Raw genomic sequence first — 21,701 nt, forward strand, 5'->3', positions numbered from 1 at the left:
GATGTAACTCATCACTATGCAGGGAAATGAAGCAGGAAGGTTGATCAACCAACACTGATTCTGAGCAGGCCTGGCAGCTGACCTAAGCCCTCACTACTCAAAGTGTGGTCTGTGGACCACCAGCAGCATCAATGGAGAACAGTTAGGATGTCTAACCTTCTCCCCAAGTAGCTGAATCAGAACCTACAGTTTACGAAAGTCCTCAGCTGATTCACATGAACCTGAAAGTTTGAGAAGCGCTGGTCTGGGTGACATTCCTTTTACTTTGTGACCTATGCCCATGTCTGGAAGGCCAGTAGTACCACATCCAACTTTGAACTTGGTCCATCAACTGCTATTCTCTTCCGTAGGTGAGGAAGCTCTAAACGAATACCTCAAAACCAAAACGGTGACTCTGGAGTATTAGAACAACGCCATCATCATCAGGAAACCCGGGACAGGAAGCCCCACTTCTCAACTCCGTATGCTGGAGAAGCCTGGTGTGCTGAAGAAGGCAGACCAGCCGGCAGCCAAAACCTGTGCACATGGACCATGAGAGGGTCAGGCCACTTGTCTGGGCATTTACACACGTGCCTGAGTATTTTCTAATACACCTTTTATACCTTAAAATGACTGGCAAGTGTTGGGTTTTGACAATGTTCTGTATCATATATATTTCTAAAATATCAAGGTCATTTTCTCTTCTAAAACTAATCTATCCGTGGCTGTCCATCTTGAAAACATCAATATCAAGCAGCTATAAGATATAAGGTGCATTTATTAGAATCTGTGTGTACAGGTTTTAACTCCTGAAGCAAACCTATGGGATACTGAAAAGATTTTCTATAATTTTGCTTTCAAGGAACAGTAGATCCTATAAAGAATGTGAAGGGAATTTCTTTTGGAGTGAGATCCTTCTTTGTGTCTTTGATGTTCTCTTTTTCAACCCACTGTGAAGGTGATCAGCCCAAAACATTTCCTGGGGATCCACCTAGTAGATACGACATGGGATTACAACTCTATTATGTTCTGAGGCATACACAAAATTTAATAATGTGGTCTTTGACCTCACGTGGCTTAAATTTTACTAAATAGCCTACAAAGTGACTTTTATAATAAGACAGAGTGGCAAGTAAATAGGCTTTGAAGGCCGATCTTGATTCATATCACACCATCATACTATCTTTGGGAAACCGACACAACTTCTCTGAGCCTCAGTTTCCTTATGTGTAAAACAGGGACAGCAATGCCTTCCGCAGGGCCCCTATTATGAGGATTTGATGCGACAATATAAGAAAAGCACAGCTGGGCATGGTGGACACACCTGTCATCCCAACTGCCCGGGAGGCTGAGGCAGGAGCATCACAAATTCCAGACCAGCCTCAGCAATATAGTGAAACCCTGTCTCAAAATGTCAGGCTTGTGGAGGCTGCTGGGTGGGAGAAGACCAGTCCAGTGTGTGAGGCCCTGCTCAATCCCTGCACTGGGGGTAGGAGAGGAGCACCTTGTGTTGTGTGCTGCTCAGAGTGAATACTAAGGTCAGCTGTTGCCCTCTATCACTGTTTTAGGATGACACTGAGAGAGGTTAATTAACTAGAGGTTAATTAATTGGTTCCCCACAACCTTTTCCAGTAATCATCAATTCTTTGACTACTTTTCTCATCTATTATCCTAACAAGTGCCTGATACAGCAGAACAGTGGCAATGCTACCAGGGAAAGTCACTTTCCTTCCAGTGGCTTCCTTGTCTGCCACAGGACATCTTCGTTTCCACTTTTCTACTGACTAGTTCTGCTGCTTGCTGGCTGTGTGACCCTGAGAAAGTCAGCTATCAACATGCCCCAGTCTAGGTCTGGTATCTAAAAGAGGAGATCAATCCCCATCTCCTGGGGTATAGCAAGGATTCAGTTACGTATACAACACGCTGAACAAGTAGTGTACCACTGTGCTCAAGAAACGGCAGCCACCGTGGCCCACAACGTACTCACATAATTTCCCATTTCAGTCAAAAGTAGTCAGGTGGTAAATTATGACCTAACATGACAAGAGGGGACCTCCTGAATCACAGAAGTCTCCAGAAGATGACCGAGCAATTAACTTCTATTAATCCTCCTTCTGAATTACAATTTCAGCGAACATGCCTATCTCTTAGGCTTTGAAGAAGCCATTACTTATTACTTAGGAGACTAGAGGAAGGAAATGTAAGGCATCCATAAACAGCAACAAAAACAGAGGCAGAAACACTTTCAAAGGGAAGGATACCAGTTTGATGGTGCCATGATCAACAGAGCAACTGTGGCTTGTAGGTATTTTAAATTATACTAGAGTCCATTTGCCATCAGAAATTCTGTCAGAATGAACATTGGGCCCAAAATGACAGTGCAAATTTGAATAAAATGACAAAGGCATTAGGATAAGCAACCGCTTTTATTGTCCGTTTGTTTCGTTTGCTGAGACAGGGACTCCCGAAGTTGTCCAGACTGGTCTTGACCTCCAGATCCTCTTGCCTCTGCCTCCTGAGTAGCCAGGATCACAAGCATGCACCACCACACCTGGAAAGTGACCCCTTCTCTATGAAGTGTTTTAACCGATTTCATGTGATTTGGAGTATCACTTTTTCAAATTATTTTAATAATAGAATGGTAGACAAAAATGTACCTATTCTTCTGAACAGATTTTATTCTCTAATTAGCATTAATCTCAGTAGCAGTGTTATTGATCCCAAGCTTCTCTGAGAATCTGATAAAGCTAGATCCCTCTGTCCCACTTCTACCCCCAAATTCATGTGCGCACACATCATTCTGCAAGTATCTTCAAGGGATTCACAGATCTCCCAGAGGCTACAAATGGGCCCCAGATTAAGAGCTTCTGTCTTCGTAACAAGTTCTATAAAGTTCTTATGAGCTTGAGTTTCTATATCTGAGTGTTTATCATAGTCACAGGCTCCAATAAAATTAGTAAATGAATTTAAATTAAACACAATGATCTACAGTGGTTAGGTGGCTTAATTAACACATTGGGTAATTAAATCATCATTGTTCCTTCAAATCACCAGTTATCTGGCTAAGCCAGAGGATAAAGCTATGATCTGATTTAACTCCTAAACTGGGGACCAAGCCCTTCTATTTTCCTCTGACCCCCGTCCTCAGGTCTTTGTGAAGGCGGCTCCCTTGGCTAACTCCCTTCTAGGCCTTTCCTCCCCGCTGCCCTGCTCGCTAGGCTCCCACTTAAACTCAGCTTTCATACCTGGTACCGGAGGTGTGTGCCTGCCCACTAGATGTGCAGCATCCCAGGGATGGCATTCTGTCACCTGCCAAGGGCCTGCTATGTGTCCAACGTCATGCCAAGCACCCTGGAGACCTCTCTTAACCATCACGCTATCTGAAGAAGCAAGTAAACCGAGGTGCTCTTCTCACGACCTCCACCATCACCAACTGCCACCCTCTCACACCCAGACCATTGTCAAAGTCTCCCAGCGGCTCCTCCTAAAGTTTAAGTTGGATGGTGTTGCCCCTCTGCCCGCGTTTTGCTTACAATAACTTAGTCCAGCGTATTCATCATGGCCCGTCCACCTGGCTTCTGGCCAGCTCCCACCCATCGCTGTCCGTTTCCCTCTTGTTCTGATCTGCCCTGATGTTCCTCAAACACAATAATCATGCTTCCATCTCAGGGCCTTTGGACTTCCTGTTCCCTTCTCCCATCTAACAGATGTCTTTCTGGGCTGGGGCAGGAACCCTGATTTGTAGCATTTGCAGGCATCTTTAGGGCGGATTTCAAGCTACCAATCGGACCTCTCTGAACATGAAATCCGGATGAGATCCACTTGGTCAACAACTGAGCGTGGGCGCCAGCACAGCATCACCTCTTCCTCCAACCCTCCCACACAGCCTCATGGCTCCCTGACTTCTTTCAGGTCTCTCCTCAAATATCGTCCTATTCCGGACACATTCCCAGGCTACTCTCCCTTAAATAGCACATGACCCTACACTCATACCTTCTTTATTCTAACGCTGTGTTTTCATAGTACTTATCGCTGTCTGGCATGTATTTAACATTGATATGTTCCCATTAGAGTATAAGCTTTGTGTTTTGTTCAATACTGTTTCTCCTAGTATGTAAGAGACGCTCAATAAATATTTGCTTTCAAATGGAGAAGTTTAGTAATCTGCCCAAATCACACAGCTATTGAGTGTTCCAGCAACGAGGCTGCTGGTCTTAATGAAGCTGAGATAATTTTTATTCCCGATGCCTAAATCAGGACCTGGGTAGGGAATAGTTGGTACACACTAAGTATTTCTCAATTAAAAAAATAAAAATTTAAAAAAGCACAATGGCTATTGTCTGCCCCAGCCCAGGGTAAGGAACCACACTTGGTTTTCCTCACTTGCTCTCCAAGAAAACAAAGCAGAGGGAAACCGAGGATAGAAGGAAGCTATGAAAGGTGGTGGACAGACATCAGACATGATGGGTGGGTTATTTTACAACTTCTGTATGAATAATGCCTAAGTGGATTTTTTAAGTGGTTAAATAACATAAAAAATATGTAAAACGGGAAGGTAAGAACCATCTCTTCATACAGCAATAAACAACAGGTGATATTTGACACTGTCCCAAACTTTTGCAATGAACAAGTTTTTTTTGTTTTTGTTTTTTTGTAGTTGTAGCTGGACAGATGCTTTTATCTTGTTTATTTTTATGTGGTGCTAAGGATTGAACCCAGTGCCTTACACATGCAAGGCAAGTGCTCTGCCACTGAGCTACAGCCCCAGCCCATGAACAGGTTTTTTAAACTGTATTTAGTATAAGTTGAACATAATTTTGTTACTTGCTTTTAAAATTAACAATATATCATAAGCATCTATGCTAATAAATACACTTCTGTCTATTTTTGATGGCTTTAACTCAGCTTCTCTGCCATTCTTGGACATTTAGATTTGCTTTTTGCTATTTTAAATGTCACACTAAATTTTACATAAAAATCTGTGACCAAAGTCATACTTATTTAATTGCTATAAATTCCAAAAGTGGAATTCCTGAGTCAAAGAATGCAGTGATCTATCTATAATCTGTTTCCCCAAATCTCTGTCCACTGGGGAGTTTTCTTATAGCATCCTAACTCCTCACACTTACTGAGCACTGTTCTAGGCATGCAATGTGTATCAACTCATTAATCTCTTCCAATAATCACATTAAGGAGATCCCATTATCTTTACTTTACAGATGGAGAACTGAAATAAGTGGCTGGGCTGGGACTTGATTCAGACAGCTTCAGAGTGTGTGTGGGGCCCGTGCCTAGAGCACCCATGGTGGCCAGGCCGCTGACTCCTCACTAACTTGGTGTTGTGAGGCCTTAGCAATGTGCTTAGCATCTCTAGGCCAGTTTTCTCATCTGTCAAGTGGATAGAAACATGATCTTTCATAAGGAGATAGCCATTTTCTTTTTTAACAATAAAAAAAATTTACTCCAGCATAAAAGAAGTCTGAGTAGAATAGTACACTGGATACAGAAGCTTAGTGATGGCCTCTGCTTCTCTGCTGTCCCTGCTGGTTCTACCCTCCAGAGCTGGCTCCGTGCATGGCCGCGAGACAAGAGCTCCAGGAAACAGATCCCTCATAACACAACTTTTTTAGAAGAAAAAAATTGTCTAAGTGCTTCCTTTTCAGGAATGAGACATACCTTCTTCCCAAAACTCTGACAGCCTTTCCTCACTCCTCGCCAGAAAGATTCACATCACATACTGACCCCAAACCAGTAACAGGCCAGCGGGCTCCATGACTGCATGATGGGGAATCCAAAGAGCACATTAAACTTATGGGAAAAGAATTACATACATATACGTATATTGTCTTTTTTCTTTGAGATTATGAATCAGGACTGTGAACGCATGTTTAAGCTGAATTACTTTATTTGCGTAAAGAGAAGGAAAAAAATCATTTAATGTACACTTACTGTATATTCCAAACAAGTGAAAGGCACTTGCTAGGCAGAGGGAAATACATGAATTCTTACCACATTAATGGACACAATAACACACAATACTTTGCAACATAGCTTTTTTTTTTTAATTAAGTACCATATTTTATACACAATTAAAATATCACTGCTTGGGATATTCATTTAGAATTCACATCCAAGACCATTCAGTCTAATTTCCTGATTTATGGTTGTCAGGGAACCTCTGAAAGGCAGTAGGTGCTTCACAAGTGGGAAGAGAAAGTTTCATTCACCTTTGTAGGAAGAGAACTATTGGAATGGCTGCCATTGTGTCCTATCAGAGCAAGCTGCAGGCTGGACAAACCAAAGAACAAGAGATTTACTTTCCACAGACTGAGGGAAACGGCCCATGAAAACAATTTTTTAATAAAGGTGTGCCTTCCACAGAATAAAGTCAACAAACATGAAACACACGCTTCAAAGAATTTTTACTTCTGTGTGAGTAGTGTTGACTCTTAAAATGGAAACACGAGCAACAGTGCCAAGTACAGAACGGGCTCAGTAATGCCAGCTCCACACAGCCTGCCAGTTTGATAGGTAAAGAACGTCTTGGGGTTGAGATGGAGACTACTGGTAGAGCACTTTCCTGGCATACACAAGGCCCCTGGGTTCAATCCCCAGTACTAGAACAAAAACAAAACAAAACAACAACAACAAAAAAAACTTGATTTTATTTGCACATCTTGTGTTTAACAAGTTGAACTCTTTTTCTGTGAATTACTTGTTTGTGTCCTATCGTCTTCTCACTACAGAAATATTATTTTATCCCCCTAATTTATAATAGCCCATTATACATTTATAACACTCATTCTTTGTCACATGTACGAATACTTTCCCCAGAGACTGGGGTTGTGGCTCAGGGGTACAGCACTTGCCTGGCATGTGTGAGGCACTGGGCTCGATCCTCAGCACCACATATTCATAAATAAATAAGTAAATAAATAAATAAATATCCATCAGCAACTAATAAAATATTAAAAAAAAATACTTTCCCTGATTTATCCTTGCCTTTGAAATTTCTTTGGAATTCACTAGGTTTTAATATTTATTTGTATGAATTTTCTGTTCTCATTTGTAATATCCGGCTTTGAGGTTATGCTCTAAAAACGAAAACCTTTCCAATTATATTATTAAATATGACCATGCTGTGGTATTCACCCCTTATAGGTTTCCTTACATTTAAATATTTAATCCATATATAATTGATCTTGGCACATGAGGCTAGAATCAGACCTTTTTTTAAACAGCTTATCCTGACAATCTTTATGAATATTTCATCCATTTTATACTTACTGAAATAACATCCTTACCGTGTACTATATTTTTGTGTTTTCTTTTTTTCTCCAGCATCTCATAAGAATGTCTAGAGTATGTATTTAGTTGCCGCCCTTCGCTGCACAGGAAGCACAGTTGTGTCACCCGACAGCCAGAGCAGGAGAGGAGTGTGAGGATTTTACACACGAGACTTACTTTCACACTGACATCCTCTCTTCCCTGGCCACTCAGTCTACTTAGGATATTTCAGTGTGAAGTTACACCTTCACACTGCCCTACCCAGAACAGTCTACCAGCGTTCACAATGTCCTGAACACCATCCACTGACTCACTTGTCGACAGTGCCTACTGTGTACCACCTACTATGCTAAGTAGTGAAGCTGACGGATACTCTTCACACCGTGACGTGACTTCCAAGGGGGATGCACTGGAAGTACTTAATAATTCTTCAGTTTTTTGGTCTGGTATTGTTTGCTACTAAGTAGGAACTTTTAGGGGCAACCATCTGCACTTGTAGGGAAAGAAGATACTGTGAAGGGACTGCTGAGTCCCTTCAAGTTGTTATTTAGTTTCAGGTAAGACCCTCCAGGGAAAAAACACCAGGAAGTGGTTTAAACTAGCCAAAGCCACCCAGTCCCTCCACTAGGTGACACAGAGTAAACTCTGCTCATTATAATGTCCCTACAATGCTGTGTGTTTTCCTCCTCAGTGGCATTCAGGCCACCATCTCTGATAATAAAAGCATGATCTCAAACTGAGGATGCTCAGGAAGGTGCTGCCTCTGCAGGTGAGCACAACGTCTCTAGTATGAGTTTTTGTAAGTCTCCCTGACAAAATCCCCTCGCCAGGAGACACGACTTTAGGATTTATTCCTGCTGCTCTTTTCTTAACAAAAGTAAACCTCTTCCCACTTTTTATGCCCTGGTTGTGTTACTGGCTTTGCACTTGCCAAGGGGCAAACCGCTGTGTTCAGTTACAGAACCACAAAGTACTGTACGACCTTTCCAGCAGACACTTGTGTCCAGACCTTCATACATGTAGTGAGGCACAGCTGGTTCCAAATTCGAACAGGAAAGACAAGAAGTAATCTTGAGGATTATCTACTGAGTATTTATAAGACACATTGGGCCCTTGAGAATAGGACAGAAAAGGAATCAAAGAGAACCTGAAAACTCTAATGAAAAAGTCCCTTTACCTCTAAGACTCAGAGACCAACGGTAAATTCTCAGGTCTCTTTCCTGAGAAAAGTTGGGTCCACCCCAGATGAGATCCCCAAAAGTTTAATAAAATCAAGAATGAATTTGTAAACCCAGCTACTGAGGCTGAGGCAGGAGTGGCAAATTCAAGACATTACCAAGGCCACAGGAAGAGGGAGGGGAAAAGGGATGGACCGAGAGGAGGGCTCTCCACCCTCCCTGCCTTGAGGTGCAAGACAGAAAAGGAGGGGTCACACAACAAATAGGCCTCTGAGGACCAGAGGAGAGGAAACTAGGTGGGGGACCAGAGGAAATGGGTAAAGGGACAGAAACTGAGGAGCTGGAGTGTGATTCAATCCATTTTCTATAGGCATTTATGGGGTAAGCTGACATCTGCCTGGCACTGACTCTACAGGGAAGAGGGTGGCACCACCCAAGCAGGGTTATGGGAAGTGGCAATTTAAAGTGGCCACACACGGGCTCTCCAATGCACGCTTTCTCCAGCAGGGGGCTCCTCTGTGTGAGCTTAGAAATCACTGATTTCGGCCAGGCCCAGTTCCAGGGGAGCACAGGGGAGGGGCAGGAGGAGCCTGCTCTGGGATCTATTCCTGACAGGGAAGAGGCAGAATGTCCTTCATGTCCCCTCTGGGGTCATTTACATGTTATGGTTTGGATGTGAGGTGTCCCCCAAAAGCTCACATGTGAGACAGTTCAAGAAGATTCAGAGAAATGATGGGCTGTGAGTCTCCACCCAATCAGTGAATCAACCCCCTGGATTACCTGAGGGGTCTGAAGCGGCGGGGCGTGGCCCCGGGTGTATCTGTATCTGGCCAATGGAGGCTCCGCTGACTGACCAACACGTGAGCCGCTTTCCTCTGCCACACTCCTCACCTCGGGCACCAGGAATGGAGCCGGCCTGCCGTGGACTAACACCTCTGAAACCCTGAGCCCCAAATACACCTTTGCTCCTCTACAGCTGTCCTGGTCGGGTCCTTTCATCACAGTTGCAAAAACACTGACTAAAGGACACGCTACTCACCCGCCACTCATTCCCAGGTCCTGCCCCACTCAGCGGGCACAGCCAGGAGCCCAGAGCTGGAGCGCCATGGAGCGTGAGGGAGCAAGGGGGAGCCCTGATCAGGTCCACCACCTCGGAGGGGCAGCCTCACGGGAAGGTGGAGAGAGGCAGGACAGAGGGCAGAGCCCTGGGAGGAAGCCACCAGCCTGGCAGGCTGAGCAGGCCGGATGGACGGTGAGCGCACAGGGCAGGAGAACAGGCAAAGCATGTGGGGGTGGGGGGGACGGGCCAGGCTCCAGAGAGCAGAGAGCAGTCACGGGAGTGTGCAGGAGAGCAATGGGCCAGTGGGAAGGGGAGGAGCAGGAGGGCGAGTATGTGGTCACCCGACACCTTTGATAAAAAGTAAAGAACAAAAGAGGACTTAACCCCGAAGTGAAAGGACTGACTGTCTAAAGTGGGAAAAGGATAAGGGAACAATCAGGCTGAAGCAGTCTCAGAGTTCACGGGTTTTAACACACGGGGACAGGGCAGGCTTCACCTCGGATGGCACACAGACCATCAACGCCACTAACCCGCAGAACAGGGGCCCCTGCAGTTTATTCAAAGGGCACCTAGAGAGGCAGAAAGGAGGTGGGCCTTTGTCCTTCCTGGGACTCATGTGGCTCCCGGCTGTGGGAAAATGAGCCCCTGCCCTACAGGAGCTTCCCACGTCTCACTGTTATCTACCGGCCTAGACCCTGGTAATGGGAACAGATCTGGGCCGCCTCCCTTTGAGGTCAGGGTACTCAGACACCATGTGTCCAGGGGTGACAGCCCTGATCTTAGCCACCATTTGTTTTTACCACGACCCCACCTGGAGACACTACTCCCTGAGCCAGGCAATCCCTGACTGGCACTGTGTGGGAGCAAGGAAAGGCCACGCTCCCTCCCTTTGCTCACTGATCAACGAGGTCTTCCGGGACAGTATTAAGTAAAATACTGAAAAGTCCGAGAGATAAAGACTAGGGATGGACACTGCAGAGCCAAGATTCCTGAGCAAGGCACAGAGGCGGCAGTCAGTGGCCACTAGTCAGGACCTACCTTGGGAGACCTTGAGGGGATGCCCAGCTTGGAGAGAGACATCTGCTCATGTGAAGACACTGTACTCACTCCCTTCCTTCTACGGGTAGCAAACTTGATGTCAGCTCCCTCTGACCCTCTAGTGGGCAGTACCTTCAACAACTAGAAGATTTGACCCAAGTCACTTGAGAAAAAGAGGCTTGTCTTTTTTTGTCCCACGGCCTCAATGTGAGTTGGGAGAGGGACAATGATGGCCACTCAGCAGCAGCATCAACTATAACACCAGGGTGACCTACAGAAAACCTGGGTTGTTTTATCCATGAGGTAATTTAAAATAGAAACAAACTGACAATTTATATTTTTACTTTAAAATAAATATGTTATTTCTAGAAACCCATACTGAAGAAAGATGTCAATCATCATCATACACAAAGTTAAGCTTTCCAAACACCAAATCTCTTTAGTACAAAATAAAATCTCAGTGTAGCATTGGAAAATGCAGAAATGTTATATATCACAAATCTTCAAGGGCCAGCTTTGGTCTCTCTGAGAAACAAAACACACCAGATGTCACATATGCTAAATTAAATAAGCAAGAGGCCACTATCCTGAGGTTGTCTCCAGTACTCTAAGATCTTATGTAATGAGTACATTACCTCAGCCCAGAAATAAACTGAAATCTAATTTAGGAGGAGGGCTTTCAACAAATAACAGTTTCAGCCAAACAAACAGCTGAGCTTTAGAACTTGTCCAAATAATGCAAAAGCCTCACTGTAGCCAATCAAGTTATTTCTGCGCTCTATTTCCACGTCTGCCCTCACTACAGAGCAGAGCTTTTTGAACCTCTTTCCATTTTCAGTACTACTCAACTCATGCATTGTTCTTTGCTCAAATGAACCATTAAATTTATCTAAAATTTTCCTTTTATTTTATTTGGGGAAGGTATTGGGGATTGAACCAAGGGGCTTTACCACTGAACTACATCCTCAGCCCTTTTTATTTATTTATCTATTTATTGAGACAGGGTCTTACGAAATTTCTTAGGGCTCAGTTGCTGAGACTGGCCTTGAACTTGTGATCCTCCTGCCTCAGACTCTCTAGTCACTGGGATTCCTGGTGTGTACCATCAAGCCCAGCAAAAGTTTTCCTTTTAAACATGTCCAAATGAGAAAAATGCCTCACTGTCACAAATCAAGTCATTTCTGTTATTTCGTGTCAGCCATCACTAGACTGGAGTTCTCTGAACCTCTTCCTTTCCGTTTTGAAAGCTACCCCATTCATGAACTGTTCTTTGCACAAATAAACCATTAACTTCGTCTAAAGTTTTTCTTTCAACACATAAGAACACTATCAGCTTCAGAAATGTAAAACAGCCAGTGAACCACATTCTTTTTCACAGAATTAGAAGATATACACCACCTGTTTCTTTTCAGATCAATTTCTTCACTGTTTCTTTTTTTTACTTGCTGGACTGTCCAACACTTCAATCTTGCCTTTTCCACCTTCTGAATTAGGAAGCTTAATGTTATCTATGGTAACTTCAGACGAGATGCTGTCATCTTCATCCTCAGATTCTGAACTGTCCTCTGAACTCTCTTGTGAACTCTCCTCTGAACTGTCCATTTCTTTTGAATCTGAGTGATCCATCTCAAATAAGGCCACATCCTGCAAAACATATCAGGTGAGAAATCTATTTCATAAAAAATCTATAAAACTTTGTTAACAAAAAAAACATGCACAAAGGGTAAGAAATGTTTTTTAATAGAACATGGTACTATCATGTTTTCAGCTGCCAAGATCCACCAGAATGATGACTGACATTAAGGTCTAAAAGGTCTCCTATAGCCTTACTCTACATATCCTGGACACATTCAGCATCCCTTCATTTAAATATTAACATGAGCCAGGTATCCCACTAGATTCTAGAGATTCAACAACACAAAATCAAAACAAAACCCATGCCTTCATTTTTCAGCAGAGACCAGCAAATTATAACCTAAAGGCCAAACCCTACCTGCTACCCACTTTTGCTCAGCTTATGAACTAAGAAGGGCCCACAGAGCCCAAAGTATTTACCCATCTGGCCTCTTACAGAAAATGTTTACTGACCCCCGTTCTAGAGGGGAAAGAAAGGAAACAAACAAATACATATAAAGCAGAGTACAGGGTAGTGAAAACAGAGAAAGATAAAATAGGGCAAGATCCAGGGAAGTTCTCCTGATGAGGTGACAATTGAAAGGAGATGAGTCAAAATGCAGAAATGCAGACACACACATTGTAGGTGAGAAAGTCACGCAGGAGAAGCCCTGGAGCAACGACACTGGGAGCCAAAGCACAGCAGACAAGGGGCTGTGAAGAAGGTAGGGGCAGAGACAGTGAGCTGAAGGGCTGGATCACCCAGCCCTGGGAAGGATTTCCATTATTAGGAACACTACGGGGAAGGCCTCAGGGACTAAACTGTGTGCCACACACTGTGAGAAGAACAGACCCCAGGGAGAACAGAGCAGAAGCAGGAAGCCCTGTTAGGAAATGACTGCCGTGGTTCAGGAGAAACCACAATTACCTGGATGGAAAGAGGCTACCCAGAGTGCTTGGAGGGGGATCTATTCTGAAGCAGTCCTGAATCTGAACGGGATTCGCTGATGAATGGATGCTATTAACCGTGCTGCCAGCTCTGTTCAGACACTAGTGTTACAAAGGGAATTCGAGGTGGCCACGGAATGAGTACAAATGGGGCAATTTCACTGGAAGCTTATGGGATAGATCATTTCTTATAAGCATATCATTTATTTCCACACACTCAATGAATCAGATTATAATTGCCTCTTTTGGGAAAAAATCAAATCAGCTAGGACAAATTAATGCTTCAAGTTAACAAATGTGATATTTGGCTTGAAAAAGCCCACCAGTGACTCCACATGACTAAATCCCTAAGCTCCACCCACAGAAGCTCACGGACTGGTGAATGCACCATAAGATGTCTAAATTCCTACGCAGTATTGGAAACGAGCGTGCTCTCCGGTGGCTCGGAAGCAGAGACAGGAGGATGGTGAGTTCAGAGCCAGCCTCAGCAAAAGCAAGACGCTAAACAACTCAGTGAGAGCCTGTCTCTAAATAAAATACAAAATAGGGCTGGGGGTGTGGCTCAGTGGCCAAGTGCCCCTGAGTTCAATCCCTGGTTCCTGCTCCCCGCAAAAAGATTCAGTGGGCAAGTTCTCACTCTGACTTTTAGGTGACAAGGCACATGCTGATTTCACTGTATGAAATGAAGGAAAAGCATAGTTACCATCTGTATCACTTTCCCAAGAGTCCCATCGAGACTCTCGATATTGAACCGACCAGGTGGAGCAGCAGCCATTTCTTTCCGTAGTTTTTCATTTGCCTGGGCCATCTGGGGGAGAAAGTTCTGAACCTGGTCTAACACTACGGAGAGAGAAAATGGCATAGCAACATTCATGTTAGTAAATTCAAAATCCAGGATTCTCTGTAAACTCATCTGCATTGAATAGTAATAATAATAAATCATTCAATGTTTCCATGTTAAAAATCTCTGTTCACTTCTGAATTATTTTTCCCCCAGTACTAGGAATCGAACCCAGAGCCTCACATGCTAGGCAAGCACTTGACCACTGAGGTACTACACCCCCAGCTGTTTTTTCAATTTTATTTTATTTTTTTTAATATTTTTTTAATTGTAGATGGACACAATATCTTTATTTTGTTTATTTAGTTTGTTTTATGTGGTGCTGGGGATAAAACCCAGTGCCTCACGCTTACAAGGAGGCAAGCACTCTACTACTGAGCCACAACCCCAGCCCTAAATTTTACTTTGAGACAAAGTCTAAGTTGCCCCAGCTAACAATGATCTTATGATCCTCTTCACACCAAGCCACTGAAAGCAACAAGACTACACAATTCAGCAACTAATTATTTCTTTAAAAAGAAAAATTGTTTTGCATTACTGGGATTGAACAGGGCATTCCACATGCTAGGTAAGCACTCTACCATTGAGCTCTAACCCCAGCCCTTATATGATTATTTTGAGACAGGGTCTTGCTAACTTGCTGGTCTCAAACTTGCAACCCTCCTACCTCAGTCTCCTGAGTAGCTGGGATTACAGGTGTGCACCACTATGCCTGGGGCTCACATGTTTTATTTCTATTCCTCACACAACCCCAGCACTACTAACTCCTGAAAGGATGGCATTCTAAAGTACCTGAGTAAGGAGACAATGCCATAACAGTTAAGTATGCCAGGTTCTGAGGCTTACGATGAGACTGTCGCGGTTACTGACTTATTCCAGCTCCGCCTCCTAACTTACCTTAAGCAAGTTAAGTAAGCAATGACTGTCACTGCCTGCCAATATCCGCTCCCCTTTTTCTGATCTCCCCTTTAAGCCTGTGTTACTATCAGTCAATCATCTCTCCTCCTACACATGCCTACAATTTCCACACCTGGGCCACTGTTTGTTTGGTGGCAGAGATGCAGCACTCTAGTCGGGCTAATACCTCATCAGACTGTGGTGTCTGAACTGTCAAGAAACATTCTGAGTGACTGACTCCGGGAGCAGCTGAACAAGAGGCTCAACCTTCCAACAGAGCAGGCAACTTGCCACAGAGAGGGTTGAGCCTGCTCTAGATCCAGGCCAACACCTACAAAACCAGAGCTTAAAGACACAGAGCCACAGGCCCCTCAGGACAGGGAGTCCCAGGATCCAGATATGCTTGAAATTGCTGCCCCTGGGTTCTTTTACCCCAATAATATAAGCCAACATAATTTCTTTCCTTTCTTTAGACAATGTGAGCTGTGTTTCCCTTACCTGCAATTAACAGTGCTAACTGGGGGCTGGGGCTGGGGCTGGGGCTGAGCGGTAGAGCACTTGCCTAGTATGCATGGGGCACTGGGTTAGATCCCCGGCACCACATTAAAAAAAAAACCTAGATAAATAAAATAAAGCTATTGGGCTGTGGTTGTGGCTCAGTGGTAGAGTGCTTGCCTGGCATGCACGTGGCGCTGGGTTCAGTCCTTGGCACCACATAAAAATGAATAAATAAAATAAAGGTATAAAAAATGCTGTATCTGTTTAAAAAAGAGTGCTAACCGATAAATATGATTTTACCACTCAACACCTGAGCATGCTCCTCTGATAGAGGTGTGATAACTGCCAGGCACTCTGCTAAATACAGAGGAGTCAACAAACAAGGGGTATTTAATGTCTTTGTATCTCAAAAGAGGCCTAGCAAAACTATCCCCATAACAGACTCTCAAAACTCATCAAGCCACTACTAGGGCTATATGACAGATGACTAAAATATCCAGTAGACAGAAGAAGAGACCATGTATACACACACAGCCTGGCACATCCTGAATACTGAATAACTGTTAGTTTTCCTCCCCTTTCAGATACAGAGAGAAACTACAGACAAAAATCAAGGTATTTCCTTGTCTAAAGATTCAAATGTATTATCAGAGGCAGATCTCCTTCTACTCTTGGTTGTTTGGTACTGGAGATTGAACCCAGAGGCACTTTAGCACTGAGCTAAAACACCAGCCCTTTGTATTTTCTGAGACAGGGTCTAAGTTGCTTAGGACCTCACTAAGTAGCTAAGGCTGGCCTCAAACTTGCAATCCTCCTGCCTCAGCCTCCACAGTTTCTGGGACTGCTTGTATATGCCCTCACTCCGTTTTCATTTTTTACTAACGAATCAAGTGGAGCAAAGTAAGTACCAACTTATTCAGCTTGAATCATTCTCAGAAGCCATATTTCTGCCTGTAATCTCACCTACTGGAGAAGTGGAGGCACAAGGATGCAAGTTCTAGGCAAGACAGAGCAACTCAGTGAGACCAGTCTCAAAAAAAAAACAACAAAAAAAAACGAAAGAAAAAAGGGCCGAGGTTATATAATTCAGTAGTAGAGTGGATGCCCACCACATGGGAGACTCAGGGTTCAATACCCAGGTTTGTTTTTTTTTTTTAAAAACCATAAACAAATGAACAAATAAATAAAATACAATAAACTTAAAAATATAATAAAAATTTTAAATGGGCTAGGGACATAGCTCAGAGGTAGAGTACCTGCATAGCATGTGTGAAGCCCTGGGTTCAATCATCAGTTACATACACACACAATTCCAAACATGTAAATAACCAGCAATGACACTGATGACAATAAGAATGTTAAAATAACTACCATAAATATACTGCATACACTCAACAAAGCAAACAAAGCACAATGAGGAAAGAAATAAAAGATAAAAGGACTCAAACTGAAGGTGTAGAGAAGGAAACTATAATACCTGATTCAGGATTAACAGATTAGACAATCATGAAGATTAGTGAACTTGAATGTACAGCAACAGAAATTATCCAAAATAAAACAAAAAGTAAGACTAAAAAAAAAATAAAAGGTATTAAAGAACAAAGGGGCAACTTCAATTGGCAAAATGTGTATTTCTCGAGGAAAGGCAAGAGAGGAAGAGGGACAGAGAAAAATATTGGAAGAAAAAAGTGAAAATTTCCCCAAATATGACAAGAACCATAACCCCACAGATCCAATAAGGTCAATGAATCTCCACGCCCCAGAATCACAAGAAAAACCATGGAGCACATCATCAAGTGGATAAAAACCAATGGTAAGGAAAATCTTAAAAGCAGCCAGAGAAGCCAGGCACAGTGGCACATGCTGGTAATCCCAGCAACTTGGGAGGCTGAGGCAGGACGATTTCAAGTTCAAGGCCAACCTCAGCAATTTAGGGAGACCCTAAGCAACTCAGGGAGACTTTATCTCAAAATAAAACATAAAAAGGGTTAGGATGTGACTCAGTGGTAGAGTACACCTGGGTTCAATCCCCAGTATTGCCAAAAAAATTCTTTAAAAATTCTTTTTTAAAGCAAAAAAACAATAAAACAAAGGCTAGGGCTGGGGATGTGGCTCAAGCGGTAGCGAGCTCGCCTGGCATGCGCAGGGCGCTGGGTTCAATCCTCAGCACCACATACAAATAAAATAAAGATGCTGTATGGACTAAAGATTTTAACCAATAGTTCACCAAAAACATTTAAACAGTAACACATGAAAAGATGCTTGCTGAGTATGGTGGTACACATCTGTAATCCCAGATATTCAAAAGGCTGAGGCAGGAGGACTGCAAATCCAAGGCCAGCCTCAGTAACTTGGCAAGACCCTGTCTCAAAATTAAAAAAACAAAACAAAACAAAAAAAAAAACACAAACCAATACCACTACACACACAATAGAATAGACTACACTCAATGTTGGTGAGGATATGCAGCAACTAACGAAACCCTCCTACCTTGCTTTCAGGAATGCAAAATGATAGATGAATTTAAGCAAACAATCGAACAATTTCACTTCTAAGTATGCACCTTCCCAAAATGAAAACCTACGTTTACACAAAATTTGAACAAAAAGCTACCATGTAGTCATTTTAGCTACTATAGATTCAGTGCACGGAATGGTTCAGTTTTTGGAGTGTTCATGATTTCTTAATTTATAAATACAATAACCTCCTGCATCATTTACATTGTTTTCATTAAATATTTGACATCTGAATTACACACATATTGACTATTATATGAGAGCCATTTAAAAAGTGAGTGAACAAACTTATAAATGTGCAGTATAATATTAATATAGAATAATTAATAAACAGAACTGGCTTGGTTATGTCATACTATAAGCAACATTTACCATTTAAGTACCTGTGTCCAATTGAGGGATGTCGTGGTGCTTTTCCATAGACATATATTAAGTTTGGGGCTTACTTAAAAAAAATCCCATGGAGATTAACCATAATGGGTTTTTTTTGTTTTTTTTGCAGCACTAGCAATTTCTCCCATGGTAGACAAGCATCCTACCACTAAGCTACAACCACTGCTGTTGTTTTATAAAAAAAATTTAAACAGGGTTTTGCTAATATATCCAAGGTGGGCTCTAACTTGTAATCCTCCTGCCTTGGCCTCCCAGGTATCTGGGATTAGAGGCATGTGACACGGTACCAGTAACAATTAGTTTTTGTCGGTTTCTTTTTTGAGTGTAGGTCTTCCTATGCTGCCCAGGTTGGTCTCCTGGACTTAAGTGACCCCTGGGCCTCAGCCTCCAAGTGCCAGGATTGTGGGAGCAGATCAGCACACCCCGCTATCAACAATAATTGTTTTTGGCTTCCAAAATTTCATACCTCAAGTAGCTTTACAGGAAAGTCAGCTTAAGGCAGGGGAGTGATACAAGAAATTCTATCCTTATGTATTGATTTTAAAATAGGACTTATTCCACTGGACTTTGTGGCTTGATGTCTGACTTACGAAGACAGAGATTATCCCATCAAATAACATCTTCATTAGACAAACTTTGGCATTCTTAGCACAAGACAGGGAATGAGGTACTTACACGGGCTCCTTTCTATCCGAACTGTCTGAAGAGTGGAGGTCTTTCTGGAGTTAGGCTTGGAGTTGATGAGTAACCGGTCCCATATACCTGAAAACACATAGAAACTGATTAACTATAGTATAATAAAAATAACAGGAACTGAGGTTTAGGGGTGTAGCTCAGTGAAAGAGTACTTGCCTAGCATATTCAAGGCCCTGGGTTTCTAGCACTGTAAAAAAGAGGCACTCGGAGTTTCAGTACATTTTGACTGTGTGTGTATATCCTTTCTTAAGCCTGTCTCCTTCATCATTATTATTACACCTATGAGTAATAAATGCACATTGAACTCCATTTTTCCAGGTCAGAAATGCATCAGTGCACAAATGCGAGCCTACAATGATAGAGGAAGCAGCACCAGTATAATATTAGTTGAGTAAAGCCAGAAATAGTTTCTAAGTCTGTAAAATCAGTCAACCTGGAGCATTTGTTTCTTCATTTGTAAAATATGCTTATCTGGTTACTTCTTTAGACATGCCCAAGCTAGGCAAAGCAGCTCTTCAGGGAAATTTTGTTTCCCGTTCCACCTTTTGAGTTTTCTCACCCACTATTCCTCCAGTCAACCTAACTTTCTAGCCCATGAGAGCTCTGAGAACAGAACTTTTAAAACTCAAGTCTTTGCACACTATTTCTTTTTCTTTTTCTCTATTATTTTTGTTCTTTTCTTTTTCTTGTGATACTGGGGACTGAACCCAGGGGTGCTCTACCACTGAGCTACATCCCCAATCCTTTTTATTTTGAGACAGGATCTTGCTAATTTGCTCAGGCTGACCCTGAACTTGCAATCTTCCTGCCTCAGCCTCCCCAGCTACTGGATTTACACACCATTTCATACCTGGAAAATCTATTCACTCTCTGGTACAAAAATCCTGTTCATCCTCAAAGCAGAGTTAAAGAAATACCCACTGAATATTTACTACTTAAGGACTAGTCATTGGATTAGTTAGAAGCAGAGCTGCACCCAGACTACTTGAAATCACATCACAGGTTTGCTACTTTCCAGCCACAATCCCTTCAGATGTATTCTTTAAGGATCTGTTTTTTTATCTGTATGCACACCATGCCTCAACTTGCTCACCTATAAAACGGAGAAAACAAGAGAACCTTCTGCTCAGTTTCGTGCAGTATTAAATGTTCAGTATTAAACTCTGAGGCATAGCAAGCACTACACGAGCTTTGGCTATCACTGTCATTACAGCTCCTTCTCATGCTCTGGATTCTCATCTTTTCTCCAAACTAAAAAAAAAATCTTTTCTTCTACCTACTAAGAACAGTCGCAGGCCCTTTTATGCATTCTCCTCCTGCTCACAGAAATTCTACTGGTACTACCACCTCCATTCTCGAAAAGTGAACGCCGAGGTTTGGAGAAGGTAAATAAGTCTCCTAGAAGTCCCACTGTGGAACCAGGATTCGAAACCATCCTTTAATTCTATGTTAGCGTCTGAAATTCTGTGCACGTCTCCCTCCAAGAGCGCGGCGCTGGGGGAGCTCTGTGCGCGGAGGAGGAGGAACGCAGTGTTCAGCTGAATGATCACCAGCTTCCCCGACCGGCAAGTACTCGGACACAGACAGCAGGGCCCGTCGCCCTCGCTCTGCTTTGCGCCCCAGCTTGGAGGTACCCGAGGAGCCCCGCCGCAGCGCCCTGCAGCGTGGACGCCCACTGTCTAGCGGAACAGAACCGCCTGCGCCAGCCCGAGGCCCGCCGCGGCCTCGCACGGTCCCCGGGGCTCCTCCGCCGCACGTGCGCACCCCACGCCGCCGCCACCGGCCCTTCACCTCCTCGGCCACCGCTCCCCGCTGTCAGCAGCTCGCTGGACACGGAGGCCCCTGAGCAGTTCCGGGTGGACGACGAACAGCTAGAGCTGGGACTGGCGCTAAGCTCACCGTGGACCTCCATGCTTTCCCAGCCGGCCTGCAGGAAAGAGCCCGGATTCAGGAAAGAGACACAGCCGAGGGGGCGGAGCCCACGGCTGCGATTGAATTAAACCAAGCTGTAGGCGGGGATAGGGCGGGGCGAGGGACGGCCGGGCTAGCGTGATACCTAGGGCAAGGAAGAGGTTCCCTCTTTGGGGAAAGCAAGGTTGACGCTGATTGAGGTACTGTCGTCGTCATTAGAGCTGTCAACGCTCTATTTATTTAAACAAATTCGAACATTAAGAGCATAGCATGAAGCTGCCCTCCTCTGCACTTTTTTTCTTAAATTTGTTTTTAAAATTGTGGAAAACACGTAGCAAAATTTACCATTTTAAGCATTGTAAGTGTATTGTTCAGTGCACTACTGTTCAATAGTGTGCACAGTATTGACGTTGCTGTACAAGGGATCTCTAGTACATTTTCTTTTTTTTTTTTTTTTCAGGTTGTATACAAAGTATATTCACATCAATTTGTGTCTTCATACATGTACTTTGGATAATAATGTCCATCACATTCCACCATCATTTCTAACCCCATATCCCCTCCCTTCCCCTCCCACCCCTCTGCCCTATCTAGAGTTCATATATTCCTCCCATACTCCCTCTCCCTCCCCCACTATGAATCAGCATCCTTATATCAAACAGTCAGCATTTGGTTTTTTGGGATTGGCTAACTTCACTTAGCATTATCTTCTCTAACTCCATCCATTTACATGCAAATGCCATGATTTTATTCTCTTTTATTGCTGAGTAATATTCCAGTGTGTATATGCCACATTTTTTTTTTTATCCATTCATCTATTGAAGGGCATCTAGATTGGTTCCACA

General features: G+C 43.4%; 2 protein-coding genes across 4 annotated transcripts in view; one reads left to right on the forward strand and one right to left on the reverse strand.

The window, feature by feature from the left end:
• Aldh1l2 (aldehyde dehydrogenase 1 family member L2) overlaps positions 1–435 on the forward strand; it is a 51,869-nt gene extending 51,434 nt beyond the window's left edge. The window contains exon 23 of the mRNA XM_027943321.2: positions 351–435. Coding sequence (XP_027799122.2) covers positions 351–406 — 56 coding nt within the window. The 3' untranslated portion in view covers positions 407–435. The remainder of the gene's footprint in view (positions 1–350) is intronic.
• Nopchap1 (NOP protein chaperone 1) lies at positions 431–20,870 on the reverse strand. 3 transcript variants are annotated; one of them, XM_027943483.3, is made up of 5 exons: positions 20,737–20,870; positions 18,925–19,011; positions 13,808–13,944; positions 11,941–12,186; positions 431–516 (listed from the first exon to the last, which is right to left on the reverse strand). In XM_027943483.3, the coding sequence occupies exons 1-4, from the start codon at positions 20,855–20,857 to the stop codon at positions 11,965–11,967; spliced, it is 567 nt and encodes a 188-aa protein (XP_027799284.1). In that variant the 5' UTR covers positions 20,858–20,870; the 3' UTR covers positions 431–516; positions 11,941–11,964. The 3 variants fall into 3 exon arrangements, with proteins under 3 accessions (XP_027799284.1, XP_071465677.1, XP_027799216.1); XM_071609576.1 differs by lacking the exon at positions 431–516 and adding an exon at positions 2,387–2,530; XM_027943415.2 differs by lacking the exon at positions 431–516 and having other exon boundaries at positions 6,626–12,186.
• Between the last annotated feature and the right edge of the window lie 831 nt (positions 20,871–21,701).

The sequence above is a fragment of the Marmota flaviventris genome, chromosome 3, assembly GCF_047511675.1.
Source record: "Marmota flaviventris isolate mMarFla1 chromosome 3, mMarFla1.hap1, whole genome shotgun sequence".
NCBI lineage: Eukaryota > Metazoa > Chordata > Mammalia > Rodentia > Sciuridae > Marmota > Marmota flaviventris.

What these genes read in the sequence shown, in the direction of transcription:
- Nopchap1 (XM_027943483.3), bottom strand. Translation starts at nt 20,857, where the DNA reads ATGGAGGTCCACGGTGAGCTTAGCGCCAGTCCCAGCTCTAGCTGTTCG. An exon ending in GGGGAGCGGTGGCCGAGGAG is followed by an intron (nt 19,012 to 20,736) that starts GTGAAGGGCCGG and finishes ATGTGTTTTCAG; the next exon opens with GTATATGGGACCGGTTACTC. An exon ending in TCGGATAGAAAGGAGCCCGT is followed by an intron (nt 13,945 to 18,924) that starts GTAAGTACCTCA and finishes CTCTCTCCGTAG; the next exon opens with TGTTAGACCAGGTTCAGAAC.